The sequence below is a fragment of the Amia ocellicauda genome, chromosome 1, assembly GCF_036373705.1.
Source record: "Amia ocellicauda isolate fAmiCal2 chromosome 1, fAmiCal2.hap1, whole genome shotgun sequence".
NCBI classification, from domain to species: Eukaryota; Metazoa; Chordata; class Actinopteri; order Amiiformes; family Amiidae; genus Amia; species Amia ocellicauda.
Window position 1 is genome coordinate 31,821,913 of NC_089850.1, and position 27,839 is coordinate 31,849,751.

The 27,839-nt window shown below is 36.2% G+C and overlaps 1 protein-coding gene across 2 annotated transcripts in view; it reads right to left on the reverse strand.

The window, feature by feature from the left end:
- Positions 1-26,946, reverse strand: part of hace1 (HECT domain and ankyrin repeat containing E3 ubiquitin protein ligase 1) — a 43,044-nt gene extending 16,098 nt beyond the window's left edge. Inside the window, exons 1-16 of one of the 2 annotated variants that reach the window (XM_066701798.1) lie at positions 26,722-26,946; positions 19,252-19,306; positions 18,352-18,441; positions 17,609-17,713; positions 17,186-17,261; positions 16,690-16,821; positions 15,376-15,458; positions 13,759-13,855; positions 13,223-13,324; positions 13,028-13,134; positions 12,673-12,823; positions 11,015-11,355; positions 8,615-8,683; positions 8,426-8,513; positions 7,169-7,280; positions 993-1,090 (exon numbers count right to left, since the gene is read on the reverse strand). In XM_066701798.1, the coding sequence (XP_066557895.1) occupies positions 993-1,090; positions 7,169-7,280; positions 8,426-8,513; positions 8,615-8,683; positions 11,015-11,355; positions 12,673-12,823; positions 13,028-13,134; positions 13,223-13,324; positions 13,759-13,855; positions 15,376-15,458; positions 16,690-16,821; positions 17,186-17,261; positions 17,609-17,713; positions 18,352-18,441; positions 19,252-19,306; positions 26,722-26,812 (1,797 nt within the window). In that variant the 5' untranslated portion in view covers positions 26,813-26,946. Of the gene's footprint in view, positions 1-992; positions 1,091-7,168; positions 7,281-8,425; positions 8,514-8,614; positions 8,684-11,014; positions 11,356-12,570; positions 12,824-13,027; positions 13,135-13,222; positions 13,325-13,758; positions 13,856-15,375; positions 15,459-16,689; positions 16,822-17,185; positions 17,262-17,608; positions 17,714-18,351; positions 18,442-19,251; positions 19,307-26,721 lie in introns of both variants that reach the window. The other variant, XM_066701789.1, reaches the window with a different exon arrangement.
- Between the last annotated feature and the right edge of the window lie 893 nt (positions 26,947-27,839).

A 27,839-nucleotide genomic window follows, 5' to 3' on the forward strand; every position in this document is an offset into this window, starting at 1 on the left:
CGAAAGCCTGACATATCCTATGTAGTTCAGTGGGGGTTCTAGCAGGTCTGTATGTCTTTACTGAGCTTTGCAGTTGAAAGGTCTTCTATCCCTTTGGTTCCACCGTTTTGAAAAGTTACATTAGGGCATACAAATGCTAACTGGGGTCTGTGAGCAAGCTGATTTTTTTTTTATTTTATTTTTTTTTCCAGCTCCACAATATCATCTACCACATAACAAAGAATATTGGAGCTATAGACGTATATCAAAAGATGTTCACAATGTATTTTACAGGGAGTAGGCCCACCCTTGGCCTTAATGACTAATGCAATCCATTTGATGGAAGGCTACAGGGATACTGTGTCAATCCTTCAGCAGACATTTTCTAGTGAAGGGAGAGACTGGTTCCTGCCATCTTTTTCTGATTTGCTGTTCTAGTTTATCCGGGAACTGAGGTCAGATCTCTGAGCAGGCAATGAAATGTTTTCAATGCTATTCTAAGGACTGAATTGGAGATATGCAAAAACTACATAAACCATTTACATGAAACCCTATCAGTCAGTGGGATCAGATATCCTACGCATATCTCTGTGCTCGATTCTAAATTAAATAAAGATAAAACTACACTCTCCATAGAATACTAAGCCCTTTTTGTTTTTGTGGTTTCCTAAAGCCGGCACTGTGCTGGTTTCTATTAAAAACATATAGGTTATATATGCAATATGTATAACCATTACAGAATCTAGTGACTCTGCAGTTTAAATATAACATAAACAAATAAATAAATAAATGCAAGCTTAGCTTTGGTGTCCGTACTGCAAAACTAACCTTGAGGAGTGACAGCAAAAATGAGATTCAAGCCTAGAGAAAATAGACTGACTAATCGGTTTGAATTTTTCTGCCATTTCCTAAATCCACGTCTGCAGGCTTGGCTCAGCCTTGCAAGCTCCCTGCATGTCATCTAATTTAACCATCCTCTGTATCCCAGTATTTTTTTGTGTGTTTTTACTCACCATCCCTTCTTCTCCATGGAAACGCACTGCAATCCCTTGCTTCAATTTCTCATTACTTGATTTAGACACAACTTCACAGCTGCTCCGGAAAATAGATTCTGCAAGTACAAACAGTTACTGGATGTGTGTTTTTTATTTTTGTGTGTTTTATTTACATAGGGACAATATTCAATTTTTTTTAACAAACTTTAAATAAAAGAATACTCTTTTAGAGCCTAGTGGGTAAAAACAACACAACAGTGGGCAGAAAACCTGTCATATATAATGTTAGTGTGGGAATGAAATGCAGATCAATATACTTCAAAGATAAAATGAAACAATTCCCAGTGCCTTTTCTAAAATAACTGGGCTGATAAAGTTTGATTGTAATCATCTCAGTTAGTACCTTAATTAAGTTCTGCTTTACCTATTGGGTGTAAAAATTATAATGAAATAAAGAGAAACTTCTTAAAAATCTGTTTCAATACTGTTGTCAAAATATTTAAGAAAGTTTAAAGATCCAGGACTTCTTGTCCCATTTTGTGTAATAAAAAATAATGCATACCATATTTGTTTTTTTGTTTTTTTTTCCCAAAACTTAAATGCTTAAAATTAAGACCTCTAAGGGTAAGATAAATTACAGCAAATGTAAGCTGAACTAAAGAGAAAACGTATATCTTTCTCGCAGAGACCCATCAACTTTGGTGGAAGCACCACCTTTGCACACCTTTGCACAGCCTCTTGGTGCAATTGTTGCACATTCTTCTTGGCAGATTTGCTCATGTTCTCTCAAGTTGCTTGGGGATCACTTATGGACAGCAGTTTTCAAGTCTTTATGCAGATTCCTAATAGGATTCAAGTCAAGACTTTGACTGGGCCACTCAAGGACATTCACCTATTCACTTATCTTATTCTTAAGCCACTCCATTGTAGCTTTGGCCTTGTGCTTTGGATCATTATCCTGCTGAAAGGTGAATTTTCACCCACGTTTTAAGTCTTCAGCAGACAAACTGATTTTCCCCTATTTGCCTGTACTATGATACATCAATTTTTCCTTCAATCATAACCAGCTTTGACAGTCCCCGCAGAGGTGAAGCATCCCCATAGCATGATACTGCCACTACCAGGCTTGACTGTAGGGATGGTGTCGACTGGGAGATGTGCTGTGTTGGGTCTGTGCCAAAGGTATCACTTGGCATTTAATCCAAAAAGTTCCAGTTTGGTCTCATCTGACCACACTTTTTGCCACGTTTTTGTAGGATCACTCGTGTTTTGAGATGGATTACTTTTTAGTAAGGTCTTCCTTCTTGCCACCCTACCACACAGGCTAGTTTTGTGAAATGTTCTGGATATTGTTGACTGATGCACACATTCTCCCATTTCAGCCATTGAACTCTGTAGCTCTTTCAATGCTGTCATTGAACCCTACATTCACACTGCCCGCTCGCTCAACTCGCAAGTCCCTCAGTCGCCGGCGCGCTGTCGCTGAGCCCTACACTGTGTGCACACTGCCTGCTCACAGGGGGCAGGTCTTATTTTTAAACTAGCCAGTAGAAAAGAGAAGGCACTTCAATATGCAGAGCACATTGCCTGCCTCCTGCCTCCCATTGGTTGTCGCCGAACTCCGTCACTGCGCGCTCGCTGCTAATTTGCATAAAATTGAACTTTGCTCAACTCTGCACTGTCGCCGGGAGATTTTGTCTCCGAGCAGAGCCCCGCCCCCTGTCGCCGCGAGTCACCGGCTCTCATTGGAAATGAATGGGAGCGAGACGCTCTGTCGCGCTAGTGAGCGGGCAGTGTGAACGCACCTTGACAGTGGCATCCCTCACCAGTTTCCTCCTTGTCCGGCTGCTTAGTTTGGAGGGACAGCCTGATATAGGTAATGTCTGGGTGATACCATGTACCATCCATTTCTTGATGATTGAGTAGACTGTGCTCATAGATTCAGAGACATATTTTTTGTACCCTTCTCCTGATCTGTGCTTTTAAATGACTATGACTTGCTTTGAAAGCTCCTTGGTCGTCATGGTTGAGTCTTTGCTTGAAATTCATTACCTGACCAAGGAACCTCACATTATTATTATTATTATTATTATTATTTGAAACCTTGAGAATTACTCTTGCTGCACATAGACATTGAGAGGCCATTCAACGAATTGTGTGGCTTGTTAAAGTCATTTTGTGTACCTGAATTTATTTAGGTTTGCACACAGCAACGGGTTCATGTACTTACGAAATCATGACGTTTTTTTCAGTGCTTAACAAATCAAATGTACAGAAGCAGTAGGGTATCTTATCAATTGGCAAACTAGCCTCCTAAATAAAGTGCACATATCATCATACATACAGAGAATGAGAGTGTGAAACACATATTCAGATGTATCTGAGCATCAGTACCTTAATAAGTAAAAAAAAGTATGTCTGCAAGATCAGAGACTTCTAGAGAATTTGCCAGTTCTGATGTGCATACTGTATCAGCATGAAGCCTCATATTTCCTTTCAAAACATCGTAAAGCCTCACCGGCAATGAGCCATGGTAGAGGAAGAAACAATGTGGTTGACAAGTAGCTTTACTCTGACTGCAGCATGCGCAAAGGAGCTGCTTTGAAGAAAAGTAAAACACCACCTGAGAGCAGCATGAAGAGCAGATTCAAAACCACAGCAGCCAGAGGAAAATCAATTAAAACATCACTTTTAATCTTAAAATTATCATTCAGGAAGTACACTCAGGTCCACAAGTATGAAATCTGGCCAAACTATGGAAGTGAAGAAGTTCACTTGTGAAAAACCATTTACTGAGAGAAATAAATGATATGCCTAATTGGAATAAGTATATACACTGCTTAAAAAAAATATGGGAACATTTAAATCACACATCGGATCTCGATGAACGAAATATATTAAAGATCAAAATCTTTACTGTTCATTGTGTAATTCGTTCAGAACAAAATGATGTAACAACGATCAATGGAAATCAAAATCGCCAACCGATTGAGGGCTGGATTCAAACTCACACCGAAAATCAAAGTAAACAATTGAAATCACAGGCTGTTCCAACTTGCGTGAATTTCATCATGGCAACTCATAATGTGACTCAGTAGTATGTATGGCCCCCACGTGCCTGTATGCACTCCCGACAATGTCTGGGCATGCTCCTGATGAGATGGTGGATGGTGTCCTGGGGGATCTCCTCCCAGACCTGGATATGGGCATCTGTGAGCTCCTGGACAGTCTGTGGCGCTTCTTGGTGGCGTCGATTGCACCTGTACATAGCGTCCCAAAGGTTCTCAATTGGATTCAGGTCTGGGGAATGTGAGAGCCAGTCGATGCCTTCGTCATCCAGGAACTGCCTACACACTCTGGCCACATGAGGCCGAGCATTGTCCTGCACCAGGAGGAACCCAGGGCCCACTGCACCAGCGTAAGGTCTAATGATGGGTCTGAGGATTTCATCCCGGTACCTAAAAGCAGTCGGGGTACCATTGGCTAGCACATAGAGGTCTGTGCGACCCTCCAAGGATATGCCTCCCCAGACCATCACTGACCCACCGCCAAACCAGTCATGCTGGATGATGTTGCAAGCAGCATAACGTTCACCACGGCATCTCCAGACTCTTTCACGTCTGTTACATGTGCTCTGTGTGAAACTGCTCTCATCTCTAAAGAGAAAACGGGGCACCAATGGCAGACCTGCCAATTCTGGTGTTCTCTGGCGAAATGCTAATCGAGCTGCACGGTGCTGGGCTGTGAGCACAGGTCCCGCTAGAGGACAGCGGGCCCTCATGGAGTCTGTTTCTGACAGTTTGGTCAGAAACATGCACACCAGTAGACCGCTGGAGGTCATTTTGTAGGGCACTGGCAGTGCTCCTCCTGTTCCTCCTCGCACCAAGGAGCAGATACCAGTAAGTCTCTTGGTATCTCCTCCATGCTCTTGAGGCTGTACTGGGAGACACAGCAAACCTTCTTGCGACGGCACGTATGGATGTGCCATCCTGGAGGAGCTGGACTACCTGTGCAACCTGAATGGGCTGCAGGTACCACCTCATGCTACCAGTAGTGACAAGGACACTAGCAAAACGCAAGACTAGAGAAGAATCAGTCAGGAAGGATATGGAGAGAGCAATTGTCTGTGGCCACCACCTGCAAAACCATTCCCTTTTATTTGCAACAAAACAGCTGACATTGATTCACAATCGCTTAGGCTTCCTAACTGGACAGATTGATATCCCTGAAGTTTAACTGACTTGGTGTTATACTGTGATGATTACGTGTTCCCTTAATTATTTTGAGCAGTGTATTTTTGTTAGAACTGAATCTGAATTTTACTACATTTCTGTGAGTAGACAAATGTCAACAGACGGGACTGTCAAATATCCATTATAGCGTTTTTCAGTTGAAATAATTCCACGAATAACATGCCGTTTAGAGATACATGAGACAACTGTTGCCAATCCCCGAAAGCTAATGGTCTACTAGTCTATTAGTACTGACTTTATATCTGCCTTAAATCTGGTCTTCAAGAGTCACCGATCTGGTTTTCATTCCACTAGAACTCTTCATTATGTAATTGAACCAGGTCTATAACAGGTAACCACTGAAAGAGACCCTTCAAACTGAGCTGAAGAATACTGCTTGTAGTATAGAGTGAACAAGATATTATGAGCTTCTAGCAGGGATCTGAAGAATATCAAAAATAATTGAGTGTACAGATGGTTTGAAAACTGAAAGAATGAGACACAAAAATCGTATAAAGCCAACATAGAAATTACATCACTTTTGGGACATATGATGAGCTTGACACCAAAAATGTGTGCATAGGTAATGGGATTATGTTGTCCCCGGGGATATATTTTGCACTCCATAGATAACTAACAAAGAATAATGTTTTGACTTTGGTGACCCTATTAAACTACACAGAATGATTTCTGTATGCAGCTTGTTTTGTGGCTGCACAACATGCTGAAAAAGACATTAAAGATAATTTCAGAAGCAAAGTTCCAGATTCTTTTATTCAATCTCCAACGAAACTGAAGGCGTATTTAAAATAATGTAAGACCCAGATGTGTAATGCCATTTTTTACTTCATGTGCGTCTATCACTAATAGGATTTTGCATATTTGGCAAATGGTCTGAAACAAGAAGGAAAGCGATTATGAAGCTCTTCCTGAAACCCACCCCCACAAACATCTACAACTATATTAGGCCCATGTTTGCAAAGCTGAATTTACTCTTATACTGTCATATTCCCTAATACTACAATTCAGGCACATGACAAGCATTAAAACAAAAGCTTTCATTTTAAATATATTAAAAGTGGCATCATATCAAATGAACCATACAAAGCATCTATCAAGCCGTAGGCTGTAAGTACTGGTCCAGAAAGCCTCCACAAAAATGTTGCCCTGACTTCAGCACACATCAGATGGTGTTCAACCTAGCTGCCACAATGCATGATAAACTGATGAATGTTTCCTGAAAGTGGTACTAAACATATCTCAATCTATTGTAGACCCAAGTGTTGTTGTCATCTACTTCAGGAATTAAAATGTTATAACATTACAGGATGAGTTATTTAAAAAAGACAAACAAAAACATGTATATATTATACGTGCTTTTAAACTAAAGGCTCTTCAGACCTTCATTTCAAGATAATGGATTCATAGACTTACAGAGATTAAACCCTTCTGAAACCACACAAATCATGAATTTTTAACAAAATAAATGTTAAGTTTTCCATACTTAGGCACATAAGGCACATTTTTATCAAGTACAGTAAGCATTTGGTTAATTCTAATAGATCATCATTTCTGTCTTTTCCAGGATGAAAACACCACAAAAGATCATTTTTTTAGCATTTAAAACAGCTATTTCTGAGACAGGAATGAATTATTCACATTATTTCACATTTAATGAAAACTATTATAAATAACATTTTTGAAATTAAGGGGAAAACTATTAAAAAATAAACACACATATTTATAAGTACAAAAGTGCTTCAATAACTTTATGCAAACACATTTGAAGGTGTAAAAATATCACTCTGTTATTGACCAAAGTCTAACAAAGATGTATTATTTTATATTTAATGTTCAATGTATTACATAATATGGCAATCAAATAATTGTAATTACTTGTGCATTAGAAGCCTAGGTTCAGCACAATAAAAATGCTGATGAAGATTGAAATCTATGAATTACCTCTGTGGACAAGGAGGATATCATTCTCATTGACAGGCCTATGCACCATATCGGAGTCGGGCTGGCCAGCGTGGAGATGCTCATAGAACCACTCGCATCTGTCTTTGAATGGCTGCGGGAAACAAGGACATGAAAAATGACAGCTCATTACCGAACGCTAATTACCCACCACAAATTCAGCAAGGGGAGCTTACCATTTTAATTTCAAACAATTAGCCCCTGTTCGGGCACTTTTAAATAATGAACACTGGAGATACTCTGTGGTAATGAAAACATTTAAAAAAAAATGAAATAATATGAAGAAAAAAAAAGAAATTTTCAATTATGTTTTATTCTGAAAACATGTTTCTTAATTTGGTTAGGGAAAATAAACTGGCAACAGAAAAATATTCACTAGTAAGAAATAAATTATAGATGGCAAGATACCATTTCCTAGAAGGTACTCAAAAAACACTGAAAGGGAAGCAGGTTAAATTTGTAATTTAAATGCTGCATCTTCACATCCATCCAAAGGCATCAAGTTTTGCTTTCCATAAGTAGGAAAATTAATATTAAAGTTTGTATTGAAGACAGAAAAATAGAATTAACTCTAAATCAGTCTATCAAGACTTAAAACACTCTAAAACATATAATATCATAATCCTGAACAGTTATTACAAAACTTTCCGATACTCAGTCACTTTCTAGGCTTTACTAGCAATGTTTGGTTTCTAATACTGCAGTTCACATTTCTAAACCCTTGAGCAACCCCTTTAATCCATAATGGGGATAACTGGGATAGCCCACACAAATCTTCACACACACCCTAGCTTTTATCACTAACTCTATAAAGGGGACAGATAATGTTTGGTGGATCTCAGTGGCACCTGCAGAAAGAAAACTGCATTAGCTTCCCCTTTGAGATTTAAATAGATAGCCTTTTGGAGGCAAGATGACAGCTTAATAACTTTACACCTGCAAGACTGCAAAACAAGTCTGTGAGATGCTACTGTGAATAGTGGGATCTGTTTGTTCAGCATTAGCCAGCCCATAAAACATTTGTTTTTTTTCAATTATAGCTGACTTTAAATAGAGCTGAGTCGTAGAAAGAAAAAAAAGGCGACATTAAGCTTCAAATTTGATAAACACTGTCTATAGATTTGTCTCTTGACCCTCAAAGGATAAGCATGGAGCAGTTTTAGATTACAGGCGTTTAATCTTAGAGAAAATTGACTTATTCAGCACAACAGATCCTGAATTCAAATCAGGGGGCCATACCTGGTTTTTTATGATATGCATAAACCTGGACATCAGTTCAGGGCACTCGAGGAGGAAGTGAAAATGGTTGAAAATTATTTTGGGGTTTCTGAAAAACAAACACCACAAGGTCATTTGTATTTAATTGATAGCCGACAAGATAAATATATTCTGGTTGTCTCACTTTGTAAACCGGAGACAAACACTCACCTAGTAACAAAGCACTTCAGCACTTCATCATGCTTGCAGACAAATTCTATGAACCGTGGAGATGTCATTCTGCATTACAAAGCAAAAGCATGGTAATTATATGGAAAGACTGCACTTACAGTTAAAAAAAACACAAAAAAAACATTGTACATTCATTCACATTTTATCCTTGAAGTACTAAAATGTGTGTACATAAAACATCTAAAGCATCTAAAACTACAATCCCAGCAAAACTAAATTAGGATTTTATTCAGTCAGAGGAGCATAATGCACACTATGGATAACTGTGAATATTAAATTATTAAAGTTAGAACTATTTTTTTTTACCACAGTACAATAATTACCAGAAGCACACTACTTGACAGGGAAAGGGAAATTACATTTTCTACACAAGAAATATAAACATTAGTATTGTTAGGCAACAATTAATCTTTGGTGTTTGGAATTATATTAGTGCAGCATTTACAAAACAATGTTAAGTAAACGTACATAATAATATACCCGACAATTAAATAAACACATTCTACAGAACACTTGTTTTTTGTTAGTTTTTTTAATTAAAGAAAGGTATGCCTATTAGCAATAGACCCACTATGCAAACTTGACGTTCAGGATGGACGAATGGTCACTACAAAATTGTACTCGATAATGACAAATAATTGGTGGTTTGAAAATGTTATTCCAAAAACACTGAGGGCTAAATATGTTAGCTGATTTGTAACTTCCAAGAAGACTTTAAATAAAAAAAAATAAAAAAAATATTTATATTATTACTAATTCTATGAGTGTGAACATTCAATTATTTGTTCAAATGCTGGGAGTCTATGCACTAGTCTAGTGAGTGCTTTAACTAAACAAAAGAGATTACCTGGGGATTAGATTATGGTATTCAAAATTTTAGATCATATTAGTAAAAATTAAGCCAAGGAATAATTCATTATACAAAATAGGAGTGCAGAACACAGGGAAATTAAGCAAAGGTGTTTTAAGATCAAAAGATAGAGGCTCCTCTTCACACAAATATTCACGGGCAACTGGGACACTCATCTTATCTTCTGAGTCGTGTTGTTCGAGTTGATTTCCTAGAACCCTTCAAGACATTTATTTTTACCATAGTAAGATAAGATAATAGCTACCAAGAAAGAAATACCACCTATTTAATTACATTTTTTAAATTTTTAAGTGTACATGAAAGGTATCTTTTTTATATTATTGAAGTGTTTTTGGGCAGTCATAAGAAGCATTCATTTTACAAGAGATTATACTCAAAGAGCATTTCTCAGATCAAATATCCTTTCTGAGCAGCACTAGACAGTTCATCAAGCAGCCGCATCAGAAGAGGTGATTGTTATTGTAAATACATTTGCATACTGAATTTCATGCCACTACCTCAGTCTGTTGATTATCTCGGAATAAAATAGTCCATAGGGCAGAGTAAAAGGCAACAGTACACGTATAGACGTACACTACATGGCCAAACGTTGTGGCTGAATGGAAGCAAATCCCTGCATCAATGTTCCAACATCTAGTGGAAAGCCTTCCCAGAAGAGTGGAGGCTGTTATAGCAGCAAAGGGGGGACCAACTCCATAGTAATCCCCATGATTTTGGAATGATGTTCAAACGAGCAGGTGTCCACATACTTTTGGCCATGTAGTGAAAATGAAATAGTTACTGTGCATCCACTTTAGGTAAATAGAATTATAATTATATCAACAATTGGTAGAAATATACCCAGCAGGATAAAGGGGGGGAATTATGTCTGGTCTGTTTTTCGCATGCTTACTGAAGTAATCTGAACCTCACTCATTGCAGAAATATGTAACTTGGTCTTAGAATTCTGTGACCTTGCTTCATTCTAGCTCCGGTCCTTGCTGAATTCATTTTGAGAAAGATCCTAACACCATGTGCTGTATGAGTGAAAGAAGTTAATAGGTTTGAGTGGGGTCACTTCTTATTGACCGAGCGGCTGGGTGACTTCCAAGGGAGGATGCTGGCGGCCTTCTCTCCGTGGAGCTGAGGGACGGCTCTTAAAGTGCTAACACCAGAGAAGTGCTTGCAAGGTTTCTTCATTTTATAAACAATACAGATCTGATAAGCAATTACACTCCTCCATAATTACAAAGAGAAAAAGAGGGATTTTTTAGGTATTGCAGTTAGACTTTCTGTAAATATACAGTGCCTATTTGATTCGTTTTCTTAGCATTAACTGGAACCAGTGACATTACACTGGTAAAATTAAGGGCCAACCTTGATCATTTTAAAGGAGAGTAGTACTCTGAAGGAGAGTAGTACTCTGAAGGAGAGTAATCTGTTATCAGAGCAATGCAGATCTACAAAGTTAGGAAGACATGCCTTTTCCTTGTTCCTGAAAGCAGTACCAAGTTCTTGGAAGCTCTTACCCCTGAGGCATCTGACAGGAGCAGCACATGTAGAAGGCTTGGATGACGGCACTGAGGCGGTTGGCTGTCATAGAAATGACGTCCTCGCCATCAGCGTAGGTTTCCGGGGCCTCAATGATAGCCTCTGGATCCCGCTTGCCCGGGCTTGTGGGTGTGACTGCTTGGGGGAATGTGCCATTGTCACCCACTAGAGAGGAGGCAGAAGAGTCAACCTCTCTTTGCTTTAGAAAGATTGAGCTGATGTTGTTGGCACTTGAATCTGGATCCCTTTTGTTCTTCTCCAGTTCTGTAGCAATTAAAACCAGCCATTCATCAAGAGAGTGCCAGAGCAATTCCAATGGCTTTAAGGAGAGAAATAATAACAAAAGTGATGTTATGACCCTCTGCAAGACATTTTATTTCTGATAATACTACAACTTGACTACAACCTGTTCTTCTCTGCTCAGCTTTCAATCTTTAATGCACATTTACAGAGATAAGATTTAACAGTACACTTGGGTATAGGCTTCCTATTAGCATTTCAAAACATCTGTTTAAGAATTTAATTGTGGAAAATGTGAATTTCATGGCTTTGAATAAAAAAACATCCAGATCTCATGTAGAATAGCACAAAACCTGTAAGATTATGACCCTTAATGCTTAGCCATTAGTGCCCTCTTCAGGACAATATGTTTCACTGCAGCTTGGAAGAAGATGTATAACAGTGACTTGGATACAAAGTGTGAAGGTAAATAAAGAAAGCAAAAAATAAAAACGACTAGGAAAATAGAATCGTAACACATGTATCGATGTGTTCTCATTTTTCAAGGGCATTTTAGGCAGCACTATTAATTCAATTATATGAGCTTAATTGCATCGCTAACAGAAATTCAGTCCAACATTCTTCACATTGCAGGCATATATTATTCAGTACGTTATTTATGCAGCTAACAAACCAACAGGCATTTTAAAAATGTATTTTCTCAGTTTCCATTCAAAAGAATGCCAGAAATATTTCACCCTGCAGTGTGTTAATGAGAAGTGGAACAGTGATTCCCAAAGTTATGAGATATAAAGAGCCAGTGTGAAAGTCCAAGAGAAACAAAAGGTAAGGGAATAGATTAAACCTGTGTGTGTGTGTGTGTGTGTGTGTATATATATATATATATATTGCTAACTTGCAAAATTAGGGAGAGCAGAAGTGATTAACCATCAAACCCATTAGCTCATTCATATGATTAAAAACACTGGGAATGGAAACATCTTCAATAGAATCTCTTTTCAGCACACAGACATGCAGAAATATAGAAAGGTTATCAACTTATCAACAAATTATTTGAGCCTGTATTGCAGGTGAAGGACATATTAAACATCTACAGTGACTGGATATTATGCAGTTGTCAATTTTCACCAAGACTATATATATGTGTGTGCATATATATTATATATATATGAAAATCTCAAAATGGAATTTGGAAATATTAAAAGACAGAACAGGAAAATAATCATGAAAGATAATGTGTTGAGAAGATCTCCAATTACTGAGAAAGCATGGGGGGGTGTGCTCCAAAACTTACTTCCTGTTCAGGAGAAGTCTGATAAATGTTTGCATGCTCTTTGAAACCGATCTCTTTAACTCCAATAACGTCATTCTTCCTAACGTCATATACTTTTCTGACCTTGAACACTTGACTTCTCGGTGTTTTATTGCCATTGTAACCCATGTCATTTCCATTATTAGGCGAAGAAGGGCCAAGACGAAACACATGGCAGAATATCCTTACAATTCTCAAAAGACTCTTCATCTGAGCCTCATAACTACTTGATAAACTACAAGAGAAGAAAAAAAAGACAAAATGATAATTAAATCACTGTATCAATAGTATTTAATTTCACTTACATACGTTTAAATATATATGTAACACAAATACGTACATTAAAAGTGGTAACATTTTTGTTTTGGGTGCCAATCAAACTTGGTCAAACACTCAAACACACCTAAATTGAGTTTAGGCAGGAAAGTTAGTCGGTTACCTTAAAAGTTTATGTCCATTTGTTGTGGCAACTTCTGCAAGGCTTGTGAGAATCTTCTGATACTGGTTTTCACTTTGCTGAGAAACATGCTCTAAAACCTGGCGAAGCTGAAGAGAAAATAAAGATACAAAATTAATGTCCATTTGAAGTACACAAAATGTACTTGCAATATGTCAATCAATTAAAATGCTGTACCATATTCTCCTTTATGTCATCATTTTGTGTCATCTGGATAAGGGTCTGGAATAACCTCCCGTGGTGCTGGATTAAAATTTCACAAGTTTCCCCATATCCCCCCTGAAAAACAAACATACATGTAAGTCTATGTGCATATGCAATTACTTACTGCCTCAAAGTGAATCTGACCTGTGTGTGTGGGATAGACTGGTTAAAATGCAAAAGTACCCACACATACTAAGAAAACTATATAATAGATAATAACAGATATATGCCATAACAGAGGACAAAAAATAATAATGTGGAAAATCTTACTAACTGATTCAGACAAACCCATGGAACATTTCACATTTCACTTTCTGTTTCTGTTTAACCACAGCTATATAAATCTGGAATCCTGGAAACTGCAGACTGAATAATGAGTTCATGAAAGATAGTGATAGCTGAGGACCTCCAGTCTGGCATTGCTTGAAAGGGCCACTTAAGAGAGTCCCCATGAGTGAAAAAGGTGAAGTCCTGTAGAGCATTGAAATAAAGAAGAGCTCTAGTCACACCTGTACACAGAGATCCAGTGGAGTTATCCCATTTCTGTCTGGCAGGTACTTGGCTCCCCTTGACAGCAAGATCTGGGCTGTGTCCCGTTGCCCATGGCTGTATGAAACACAAAGCATAAAACAAAAAAAAAACAGCCTTACTTTTACAGCAGTGCAATGCTTTTTTCTGCATTGCACTAAAGGCATCTCAGGGTTTTAAAAGTCATACGCATACAGTCTCAGTTTCAATGCAATGACAATAAAAGTATCCAAATGCCTGATAGGATTTTTTGCAACCTTCTCAATATCACTTTGATCTGCATTTCACAGCATTCAGTCTTTCATCATTAAAAGAATATGTCCTGGAAACAAATATTCTTTATTCTTTACTGAAATACAGTGGGACAATTCTGACAGATGATCCATCTGTACCTTTCATTTAGGGTTAAGGGTTGGGGGTAAATAAATAAAATTTGCATAATGATGATATTTTTATGTGACTATAACCAGAATCATACTTGAAAAAATGATGCCATCTGTCAGGGCGTATGGCAGGTTGACAATAAACAGATTTGACTAGATATATGGTGAACAGCGACGCCAACTTGTTTGTCCTGGAGTCTGCTTTTTGGCCTATGAGATGGCATACCTACTGAATACAGTAGTTAGAGGATAATAATTTTCCCTGTGCTGATGAGAGTTCAATTCACTATATGGATCATATTTTTCACTCGCCATATGTGTCCTCAACTGTTGGCATGTAGAAACTGGAGATAAATCGATCCAAATGCAAGGGAATATTCTACAATGGTGGTTGGCATGATGGGTTACTCATTTACATTAACATTAATTACGAATTAAATACTTTTTTTTTTTTTTTTAATTAGAATGATCTAGTACAGTGACTCAAAGTCATATAATTGTATCTCTCCTCTTTTTAAAATACACAGTCTAATTTTAGTTTTAAAATATAATGACAATCTGGCCCAATTTATTTCAGTCGTATTACATACAGACACCCATACAAAGAGAGAAATAATTCATTATTCTTAAATACCCTGCAGATTTATCCTACCATACTGATGCAGCTCACAAAAGTCAGATTGACAGAGCCCAATACTTTTTCACAGATGAGAAGAACAGACTTGCTTGAGATGGTGTTCATTGACAGATCTTTGAAATATGATGCACTGATCTAGTTACAGCAAATTATGGTATTGGCTGTTGCTTACAATACCAGGAGAGTAAGTATATTGTATTTAAAATTCCATTTAAGTGACAAAAACATGTTGTTAGAAATCACTGTACCAAACACATCTGGAGCACTGTGGCAGTTTCATTTGACAAGGATAAGGTAGAACTGCACTTAATTTATTTTCTGGAAGTATTTTGCAGCACCTTTGTAAGACAACACTACATTTCCCTTAACAGTGCTTAAATTATAGTAAACAATAAGTCAGATTCATGCCAGGTCTCTCTTTATAAAAGGAACAACTTGTCACAGTGGTACTAAATCTATGCCAGTTATTTCCGAGCTAACAAGCAATTAAAATTCAATGCTGCATATATTCATGAATCGGCATATTACACTTTCCTTTGAGCAACAATTCTCGAGATTCTTTTGTTTTTTTTTCATACCTGCATGCAAAGTACAGAGGGGTTGCTCCTGAAACATTTGGTCTGTTGATATCTGCACCACTGTCCAATAGACAAAGTACTGTCTGTGAACAAATACACAACAAAAAGTAATCAAAGAAATAAACTTTTTTTTTTTCTCTCATTCTTTAACAAATGTAAATGAATTCTTCCTAAGGGGAACCAAACAGAAGATAAGCATATGGGTAGCCTAGCAAGATTAAAGAGGTGCCTCTAATGATCCATGGGTGAGTTCCTCCTATCTTTTAAAAAGCCATTGTATCATTAGCAGAAACTATATCCGACAGCGTTCAATGAATTTGGTGGTGAAAGTTGCATCTGAAATAATCTTACCTTAAACTTTTCTCATTACCCATGAAAGTAAGTTGCCACTGTTTTCATTATCCCTAATTGCTTAGAAAAGTATAAGACCCTGCTGTAATTTACAAAATGCAGAACCTTGTTAAATTAGTTGAGCCAAAAGTGTCTTAGTAACTTGGCCATAAATGCCATTTGTTTCACGATATACTGGGCACAGAGATTTTTGAATAATTAATGTTTTCTTCAAACATATCACTCACACAACCGAGTCTAGAAAAGAAAGTAGCTACACAGATTTTACTGAATATCCAACAACCGATCACATAAAATAAAAATAACCACACACAAGTGAGTATTGACATTAAAGCAAGTATAATCCTTGTACAGAAACAGTCATTTTCCAAACAACTGTACATCTGAGTTTTACTTTCACTGCATCCTTTCTGAGATTTCCGGTAAGGCTCCGAGACTCATAAATGCTCTCATTAACGTAAGATAAATTAGCCTGCCAGCAGTAAAAGATGGTGATACTATTTTAAGAGTCATATTTTTCACAAATATTTTAGGAGGAGGTCACTTTTGGAATTGATGGTTTAAAAGATGTCCTCCAACAGGGAAAAAAAGAAAAAAAAAAAAGAAAAAGAAAGATGACAGAGAATTAATGTCAACACTGATGACAAGAACTGGGCATGTCAGCCGACTGTAAGAATACAATAATCTGCTCAACACTTAGCCTTCTGTTAGTCAGAAAGAAAAGATTTCCCAAATGCTAAATTTCATTGTTCTCAGTCAATGTATTCCTGCAGTTCTAAAAGGGTACATACCTCTGCATGACCCATATAGCTTGTGGATAGTAATTAGTTTCACAAAGAGCCTCCACTAGCCAATACTAACAATGATGTATATTTGTACACATTATGTTTAATGTTCCTTAAAGGAAAGAAGCAAGGATAATGTGCAAGCATCCACTCTCCTCATAAAATACCAAAGATGTACCGTTTTATGTCCATTTTGACAGGCCACATGCAGTGCTGTCTGCCCCATTGCATCTTCCACATCTACATTGGTGACATGTTGCACAAGGTCATGGAGAAGTTCAGTTCTGCCATTGACAGCCAGCCAGTGGATCTGAAATGTTAATGAATGTTAAGGCCACAGACGATTAAGATAAAAATACTTTCTGTAGCTGGCAGCTGCAACTTCAACAAAGAACTTATACAGAATGTTATAAAGCGACTTTTTGGATTACCGTCACTCAAGAGAAAATAGTATTGAAAAAAAAAGTAATGACTTTTCATATTTCAAAGAGCAGTTTACTAAGGATTATTTATTAAAGAAAAAAATCTGTACTTTAATCATGCAATTTTTGATTTTTAAGAAACATTTTTAAATAAGAGATTTAATCAATATCAATAAGAGATAGTTCAATATAATAATAAAGGAATGTAAAATCAATTTAAAAAAGAGGTTGAATTAGAAGAATCACACTTACAGCTGTTAATCCTTCATTGTTGCAAATGTTAACATCTGCATTGTATTCCAATAACCTACCCATGCACTTCTTCTGTCTGTAACATAAAGAGTAAAGAAAACACAATGTGACTCCTCGAGGTTGCATATTTCAATAAGAAAACATTTCTGCAATGACACTGCTATTAAGAGGAGACTATTATTCTAAGATAGAAAATTAATTTTATTTAAAGAGAGAAGTAGTATATTCAATTACTGAAACACATTTTTAAAAGGAATTGTCTTTGTAATCATTAGGAGCACCCTTGTCCCAAAAGGCCATACTATAGGTGTGTCTGGTAGGTTGAAAATAAACAAACACAATGCGAACATTTAACAAGCACAATCCCAAGCTAATTAAACAATACTAACACTGGAAAGAAATAAAAAAATCTGCAGTTCATACCCATTTCGCGCTGCCAAATGAAGTGGTGTGCACCCCGAAATGTCTTGGTAGTTTGGATTGGCACCTTTCTTCAAGAGCAATACAAGGCACTCCACTGAGCCACAGCTGCAAAAGGCGAGTGAAGGACATAATTAAAAACAATAAAAACATCAGTCATTTGTAAAACAAAGCTATTCAAATAATTGTGTATATGCAAAGATATGCCTAAAACAATCCTCATAACAGCTGCAAAAAGTTGGGTATAAGAATCTGAATTGCTTGGTTTATATTACAATTCTAATCTAAAATGAAAGTGGATACTGGACACAATCAAATATTTTATCTATTGCCATAAACTGCTACTTTAAAGTATTTTACCATATACTGTATATGTATATTAATGATCTTTCATGTAATTAAATAGCCATAATTCATTCACATGTCTGGATACAGTGTGTTTTGTCTGAAAGGCTCCTGCAGGAATAGAGTATCATGTACTAAACCTTCCCAAGAACAAAAATGCTAGGGATGCAAGTCAAAAATTAACTCTTATCTGGCATTTGCATTTATAGTAGCATCTGTCAGAGGTTCATCACAAACAGAGCGCTGTCTAAAGGTAAGGCATCTCATCTCAGAAAGGTTCATAATCTGGCATTAACATTTGTGCTACTATTTCAGAATTGCACAGTAATCAAAAGTCATCAAAAGGGATGTCGTTTTTTAAAAATCACAAATACATGTATATTATAAATAGCACTTCTTACTTAGCAGCAATGTGTAGCAGGCTTCTCTTCACACGTCCAAAAGCATAATTGACATCAAACTTTGAGTTTAAAAGTAATTCTGTAACTGACCTTGGGAGCAAAAGAAATCGAAAAAATCTTAAATAGAACAGATTAAACATCTTTTTTTTTTTAATATTAATATTTTTCAAAAAGTAGAATACCAATGTTACATTAAATATTAGGAAGAACTTATACACATCTCAAGAATAGATTTTGGAATTGAATGGAATTCATCTGAGGCAATAAATTGTACATGTGAATTTTCTTATCACTGTAATACTTATTTTTTGTGTTTTTAATGGATCTTCATAAGGAAGAATAAACTATTCGTTTCTTATCCGTACCCTACACAATGCCACAAAATTACAAATTGCTACAAAAAATTATATACAGTTTCCGGAGTTGCATGACAGGTTGCCATTGTTATCAAATGATTAAAATAAAACCTTGTGTGAATTTACATTGGCTTTTGCTAACAGAACGGATTCACTGAATAAAGTCTGTTTCAAATATTTTTTTCATGCTCATGTAATTTACAGCTACAGCAGAGGAGCTCTCACATTTACATTTTTCTGATAATTACTATTGTTTTCATCACCAGTTTTCTGTTTATTTTCCTTTCAACCATTTTGTTGTCGACCAGGTAAATTAATTTACACTCTAGTGTTTTTAATTTTTGTATTATTTTCCATGTCAAATTTGCTGGTATACATTTATCAAATTTTCACATTTCGCTACTGATCTCAGGAACATCATAGACACAAAATAACTCCACCTTTAAGTACACCAGGAAACTCCATTATGTATGGCCTTATTGTTTTAACGTGCCTTGTAACTGATTTTATCAACTGCACCGTGCTGCTAATAGATCATACCTACCTATGCTGATCTGCCATTACCATAGGCATTAATGTGTACACAGCAGTTTCATTATCTGTTGAAAAGTAAGACAGGATTAATAGAAGAAAAACAGTTTGAAGAAGCACAATGTGATAGAATTTATTGCAAAGACAATCCAAAAAAAACATCAGTTCAATTATATTCTTCAGTTAATCAACATTATTATAGAAGACTCCATAAGTGCTAGATCTTTTATCAGTCTAACAGTACATAGGGTGACGCATAAAAATGTTAAAAGTCAGGAGAGATTAAACATTTACAGCACTAGAAGGTGTAGGACAGAAAACAGTAGGGGGAAATACATATTTTGCATTGAAGTTGATAATCAAATCCTTTAGTAGATTGTATTATAGTCATGGCTGGTATTGCATAACATCCCATTGTGAGAGAGTATAGTGGAAGCTGAATTCTTAGATTATATAAAATGAAAAAAACTGTAGGAACTCATAATTATAGGCATTAATAAAGTAACAAAAATATAATAAAACTAATAAAAAAAATAAAAAAAATAACATTACACTCAAGCATGTAAGGACACTCTAGAAATAATATAATAAAAGATGACATGAGGAAATTACTGGTAAGAGAATATTTCCTTTGGAAGTTACACTATGGCACCTTTGAATCCATTGATTCAATTTAACAATATGTTTCTTGTTCTCCCAATTTAAAGTCAATTTTATTTAATTGTGTATTGTTTTATATATTTATATAGAATGTAGCAAATGTATATCAGTCAGCAGAGTAGCCAATGTACTTTGATTTCATTAAGTTTGGTTCTGAATGGGGATAACTGCTCATTTAGTTAACCATGACAAATCGTGGTTATAATTATCACTTGAACTGACTGCTGTGATAATGACTGGTCCTCATACAGCAAACAGCCCTGTGAGAAAAAGAGCACCATTTTCTCTGGAGCAAAATAAATGGAACTAGTCATTCTCAGGTCACCACCAATTTACCATAAATCGTTATTGTCATTACCTCTCAAGTTTCCTCTTCCAGTATTTTGTGAGATCTTAAATCGATGCTTCCTAGGCTAGCTTCATTTCCCCATCATCTAACTTCATTTGTAAAAAGCTCAAGAAAAATGAAGCCTCCAATATTCACAAAATAACAACCACAAATAATAATTATTTGTATGAAACTAATAACTTTTTCACTAAGTATTACCATGCTGTTGTAACACATGTAGGTTAATTCAAATTATGCTCCTTTTGCACAAAACAAAATCAAGATCTAAGACATGTATACGTGTTATTAACTACAATAACTATTAATGTATTCCCATTCTTAATTACAGAAGTATCTAAATATAGCTTTTTTTTTTTTTTTTTTTAATCAATGACTTTCATATTTCATATTTTCATTGCAGCCCCTTGGCAGGAATGAGTCTACACAAGGAAAGAAAGAAAAATAATGAAAGAAAGATGAAAGAAAGATGAAAGAAAATGATAGATGAGTGACCTTCGAAAGAGCAATGTTTGTTGTGTAAAAACAACTGCTGTAAGGCAGAGAAATCAGACAAAAAATAAACAAAACTATGAGAGAGAAAAAAAATCCGACAGCACAAAAACCCAACTGCAGTAGTTTCTTCTTTACTCCCAGATAAAAACATAAAAACAATTAAAGGTAAACACCATTGTTGTCTGTGTATCTAAGATCTAAGTAAATTTTATTATCATGCACAATAAGAGTTATAAAGATCAGTAGAACCAGTGCTGTAGTGGTGACTGAAGTAGTAGGTATACTCAAGGTTACATGGGCATACGCAAAGTTTTCCTATGCAAAGATATCCTATGCAAAGTTTGGTTCTCCTACAATATAGCGTTTAAAAGTCAGTACAGCATATAGTCAGTACATATGTAATTTTTTAGATTTCTTCAGGGCTCAGGGCATATACAGCAGATGACAGCTGTGCTTGATATATGACTTATCAAGTTGAATATATAGATTACAGACACGAGGAAAGTATTGTGAGTGAAAAAGGTCTATTCTCTCCATAACTTGGAAAAAGGGGAAATAAGTCTGCATGATCTACAGTCAGATATCATTCCATTCTTCTTCCTCAGTGACGTTACACTATTTGCACTAGCTATAGTTAAAGTTATGAAATACAGCAATACTTCTATAATTAGCTGATTAATTAATAGAATACATCCTGCTAAATCAAGCAATAGCTGATCCCCCCAACTGGAAACCTCAAGAGATCAATCAAGCTGCACAAATTCAACCAATATGGGCAATTACAAAGGGCTCAACACAACAAATTACAATATCTGCTAATAGTAAAGCATCACTGTGACAATTGTAATTCCACCTTTGCAAAATAAACTTAACTCATATTAAACCAATAATTGATAAAAAAAAAATCAAATGTATAATGTAGTGAAAATGCAGGTGTTTAGTTATTATTAATAAAAGGCATTATCGTTTTTGCTCATTGTGTTAGAATAGGAAAATCATTGTTTGATCATTTTAAGAGTTAAATCATAAACTTTCAAATAAACTTGCAACACAGCACTAATTATGTGGATTAAAATCTGAATAAACTACAAAATAGGGCCTACTGTCTTCCAAAAATTAAAGGCAGTTTACATGAGGTTCCAAGAAACAGAGTGGATTGAATTACAAATACAGGACAACTTTGTATACTTAATAGAGCCATTGTCCAAAAAGTTGGTTTAAAACTAGAATATTACACAATCAAACAACAAAGTGAGAAAGGGAGTGTTCTCTTTGTGTAATGTGAATCATGTAGTCTTGAGTACTTACAAAGGGTTAGAAATCAATTAGGCCTATCCCACCTACCTCATAAAAAGCCAAGGCCAACTGATAGTCATCAAATTTGTCGTAACATCCAATTCCACATAATGTTGAAAGATCTTTCTCTAAAGAGTAATTACTGACTTTCACTATTTAATGGAATTCAAAGACCGTCCTATAGCCTTCCCCGTGGGCATTCTTATATTTTAGCAGAAAAAAAAGAACACCCAGAGATGCTGTGAGTTATATTATAATTAGGAATGATACACAAACTAAATGAAGGGAAGCCAGATGTTGGCAAAATACTTCACTATATCAGATTAAGAGGGGAAAAAAAGACGCAAAGTGGCATTAACCACTGGCAGAAGCTGTTTTTTTCTGTGGGTGGTATGTGATATATTAGTTGTCAAGGTATCTAACAGATAATTATCTTGAGTCTTGGAAGGTGTAAATACTGTGGCTTACTGCTGACAACACTGTAAGGTAAAACCAACAGAAGCATATAAAGAGTTTGTTTAAAGTACTGCTCCACACGAAGTGAAATTGACCAGCAGGACCACTCTGTAAATGCACACCTCACAAAATGAATACAACCTCCACCTGGACGTGTTTTATTGTGTAGCCTACTGTTGCCATTTGCAAAAATGTCATTCCATGATCAATCAGGACAACCCAAATATAGGGTCTAAGATTTTCATTCATCTACTCTATGGGATGTTCTATTGAAATGCTCAGAATTTTTAATTGCAGATTGATTGACGTGTGTTTAAGAAATCGCAGGGGGTCAAAGGCTTCAGGTTTGCAGCACAGTCGCATGTGATTCAGATTGCATTATCTAAAGATAATGTTTGAACCACAGATATGGGTTTTGTGTGGTAAATTGCAGTGTTATATTACTGGATCAATATTCCATTTTAATTGCATAACATAAACAATTAACTTAAACTTAAATTAAAGCCCAAGAATCTCAAACTTCTCCACAATTCATCAGAACAAAGTTAAAGACTTTAAAAATGCTTTTGGGATTATTGATTTAATGGAAATTTGTAAAGGACTACCCATTTAAGGAACTTCATGGACTGTTTTCTACATATTTTCTTGACCTAAACTGGATGTTGAAACAAAGAAAGATGTGACTTTGCAGAACAAATTATCTAAAAGAGCCAGTAGCAATCATACCCTGGGTAGTGATGCTAAGATGACATCCTACTTGATATAACTTTAATTTATTAATGTATTTATCTGAATCACTTCAACCAGGCCAAAGCAGAAACTGTTGTCACATACAGGATATGAATGATCAGAATTGAACAGGATCATTCATTCTATGCAGGAAATCAACCTTGCAGATACTTGGAAAACTAATAATAATCAATACTACCATACAATACAACTAAAGACAGTGTAATTTGTAGTTTTGATTAATTGTCTTCAGTTACCCCTTTTTATTATTTATTTTACCACACCAACATCTGGAGAAACATTTTTTTCTTCTGCAATGAACTATACTCTCCAAGTAAACTATGTAAAAAAAATGAACTTTTGACATGCTATGTAGCAAATGGGGAAACACTATTCCTTGCTTTATTAGTAATAAGAGATGTCGGAAAAAAGGTGTGAACAACAGACGTGGCCAAAAGTATTGGTACCCTTCACAATTTTCTCTGAACTAAGTAGAAATTGACAACAGTATTTGGTATCCACCATTCTTTATTTCACATTCAAAAGAACACAAACTTTGCTTTTGATTTATGACATAAGATATTACTTTAAATAGTAAAACAAATTAAAATGGCACAGACAAAAATAACTAACTTAAATAAATAACTTAAACTAATATTTCATTGCACAGCCTATAGAGACAATAACTGCAATCAAGCACTGTCTGTAGCTCTGAATTAGATTTCTACACTGCTTGGCTGGTAGTCTGACCCACTCTTCTTCAGCAAACCGCTCCAGTTCTCTCAGGTTTGATGGGTGCCTTTTCCCAACTGCGAGTTACAGCTCTTTTCACAGAGGTTCAATGGGATTTAGATCAGGACTCATAGAAGAGCACTTCGGAATGGTCCTATGTTTTCTTCTCATCAATTCTTGGGTGCTTTTGAGGTATGCATCGGGTCATTATCTTGCTGGAGGACCCATGACCTGTGAATGAGACACAGCTTTCTGTCACTGGGCTGTACGTTTCGATCCAAAATGCCTTGATAGTCTTTTGATTTCATCGTGCCCTGCACAAATTCAAGCCACCCAGTGCCAGAGGCAGCAAAGCAACCCCAAAACATCACTGAGCCTCCTCCGTGTTTTACGGGCAGGGTTGGTGTTCTTTTCTTTGAAAGCTTCATTTTTTTTCCTGTAAACATGGAATTGTTATGATTTACCTTTTTGCAAACATGTTTTACTTTTGTTTCGTCTGTCCAAAGATATTCTCCCAGAAGGACTGTGGCTTGTTCACATGCATTTTGGCAAACTCCAGTCGGGCTTTTTTGTGTTTCTCTCTTAGAGAGAGGTCTTATACCATGGAGCCCATTTTCATTCAGACAGCGACGGATGGTGCGACTTGAAACTGTTGCACCTTGAGCTTGAATGTCAGCTTGAATCTGTTTTGAGGATTTCCTTGGTTCTTTCTCTTGCGGCCACGTCCAGGGATGTTGGCTACAGTCCCATGGACCTTAAACTTCTTAATAATATAGGCAACAGTGCTCACAGGAACATCAAGCTCTTTAGAGATGGTCTTGTAGGACCATGCAAGGCTATTACCTCCTTTCTAACCTCCTCAGACAACTCTCTGGTTTTCCATCTCTTTTCCATGTTCAGTGTGATACGCATAGTGACACAAAACAGCAGAGTGAGTACTTTACTCCATTTAAACTGGCTGAATGAGATAATGCAATTGAAGACACCTGTGATACTAATTAAAAGAGAATGGTCTGCTTGAGGTATCACTACAATACATTGATTTCATATAACTTCTAAAGGGTATCAATTATATTGTCCAGGCCACTTTAGAATGTCTTTATAGAATAATCAAGAATTCAGTTCTTTTCACAGTTTTTTTGTTTTGTTCCACTTGCAAAACCAAAAACATGCATATATGGATGACAAAAGATCTTTTAATTTCAAGACTTTTTAGGGCGAATGGTGCATTATTTGAATAAAATGCAAGGGTACCAATACTTTCAGCCACATCTGTATCATCAGCTTCATGCATCCAAGTGCAATCTTAGTTCCTTCTAATAATCTACTCTGTGTAAATGTGATTCACAGCGCAACTTCTTCCTCGACAAGGAAGTAGAAAAACAGTAAAGCACACAAGGGGAAAACCAGTCAATCAACATACCTAAAACTTCAGAGATATGTTTTGTTCTGTTCTTTAACGTTTTCAGTTAAAGTTGAATGTTCAGTTGTGTTATTGTTTAGATAACGTTTGGCTTTGTTTGCTTTTGCCTTCAGAGAACAACCCGTAGCCTATAACAACCTATATAGAAATGATGCCCCTATTACATTGCTATATTAATATTGCATAATTAGTAATAATGTAGCAAACAAGTAATGAAGGAAGAAAAGATGCATTGCGAGTCTGACAGATGGATTCTTGGCATCCAAAATTAAATAGGCGTACAAAGGAGGGTCAAGTTAGTACCCTTTAGGTGCTGATATGAGTCTACATTTTCCACATATTGGGTGCCTTTATTGTAAGACAATCAAATGTAGCGGTACTTAACTTCTAACATTCATGTGTTTGATATTCTTTTCAGTCATGTTATGCTAAAAATAGCAAATGATTAACAATCCATACAAAACATTCTGTGTTTCAAGAAGTAAAGGCAGGAGATCTCCTAAGCTCTACTATAGAGGTCCCTTGTATGCACAGTCACAGACGTGACATTCTTTACACTGATATCACTGCTACTACAGATATTATAATATCAATAGCATAATATTACAGCATCAACTACAAATGCATCAAGTTCTACATATGCAGCTGTACTATTTACTGATTTAACTGGTTTCAGTTGACTGCACCATCTCTGACAACCACCAGACACCTGTCTGCTTCACTTCTATGCTCTGTAATTTATAAACTGGTAAGCAGTTCAACACTACCTGTAACTGCACATTAAGGAAAAACAATCACCTGCAACTTTTGCATTCCTTTAGTTCTACATGCTCTCCATCCAACCGTTCTGATTCTAATGTATTCTATTTACTATCTAGTGCAATATGTTCTCTATATAATGTTGGGTGCTATTGTAGTTTTTAGTAAACCACTTTACAACACTACCACGTGTAACTTTCCAAGTATGTCAATAATAATAACAGTATTAATAATAATTCACGTTTATATCTTAGGCCTGAAATAGTACTTCCTAGGAAATCTTTAACATAAGTCTCAGGCAACTAAATTGTGCCAATTTCTGCATCCTATAGATTATAATGATTCTGATTTATATTGCTATTATACTTATCATTTCAAGCTTTTATCAAGATGGTTCAATCAAAAAATAAATATATAAAACAGCTCGACTCAGAAGGCATGCCTACACACCGTTTTCACTTCAGCAATGTCACCGCAGTATCGCACCGCAGCTTTTCAACATTGGCGGCACATTTACTACAGTCAAAGGGTCTGGCTAGGCTCTGAAAGTGCTGTCTTGATGTCGTGTTGTTATTTGGGGTCCCTACCTTCGGGCAGCTCCACGGTGCGGGCTCTGCGCAGGGAGCGGGTCAGCCTGTTCAGCTGCACGTTCAGTTGCTCCATCGCTCGTTCCATCATCAGCGTACAATGTAATATTAAAACTGAATAATAATAAGCACTTCATAAGCTTGTTCTTTCAAAACTACCGCAGTTGGCATCGCCAAGTATTCAGACTTGGGAGACTCCCCATCTCTGATTCATTGCACATTATTTCCTTGTTTATTTCCTTTCTTCCGGTTTTCATGCCAGCCCAAAGCATTGTGGGTTTTGTAGTTTTTCTCTGGTGGACAATTCACTATATTATTTATTCGTTTATTAGGCTATCCTATACGTGTACTATTTATTTAAAAAGTTTATTTTTGTTTGTTTTATACACCCATGTATAATGCATATTGTGCATTTAAAAATGTAAGGCTTAGCTAGGGCCTTATATTGTAGACTATTGTAAATGTGTTAGTCGTAGTTATAATATTGTGTATTTTATTATTTAATTATCCTAACTAATCCCAAGGTTTTATCATATATTTTTGCACTGCATGTGTTGGAGTTCCAAGGGTCTTTATGCATAACACACAGTAATCAGTAAGAATATTAATTTTAGGAAAATGCATACAAAATCCAATATATAAAAAATAATATAAAATAGTAGACTCTCATTTTGACAGCCTGATCCACATTTGTGTTGAATAATCATTTAAATCTATACAAATAATTAGTGTATTTTTAGTCTTCAGTATGATCCGACTGTGACTATAGCTTACTACAAAGAACAGTGCAGTTTAAGTAAATATAGGGCTTGCAGTGCTGATGATATATCTGAATGACAGATTAAGGAAATGTTGCATGTAGTAAAACTGATGCAGGTAGATTATTCGTATTCTCAAAATATGATTGTATAGATTAGGGCAGGGTTAGTAATAGTTTGTCTCTCACACTATTTGGGGTTGAAATGACTTGTTCTCTTTGTGTATTTTTCTGTATTTTTGTTGATATGGCATCAGAGGTTGGGGGAAATATCTACCTGGGGCAATAAACCTAGGAACCATATGGTTAACTAGTTAATTTATCACATAATGTGGCCAAAACCTTCAGCCACAAAAGATGA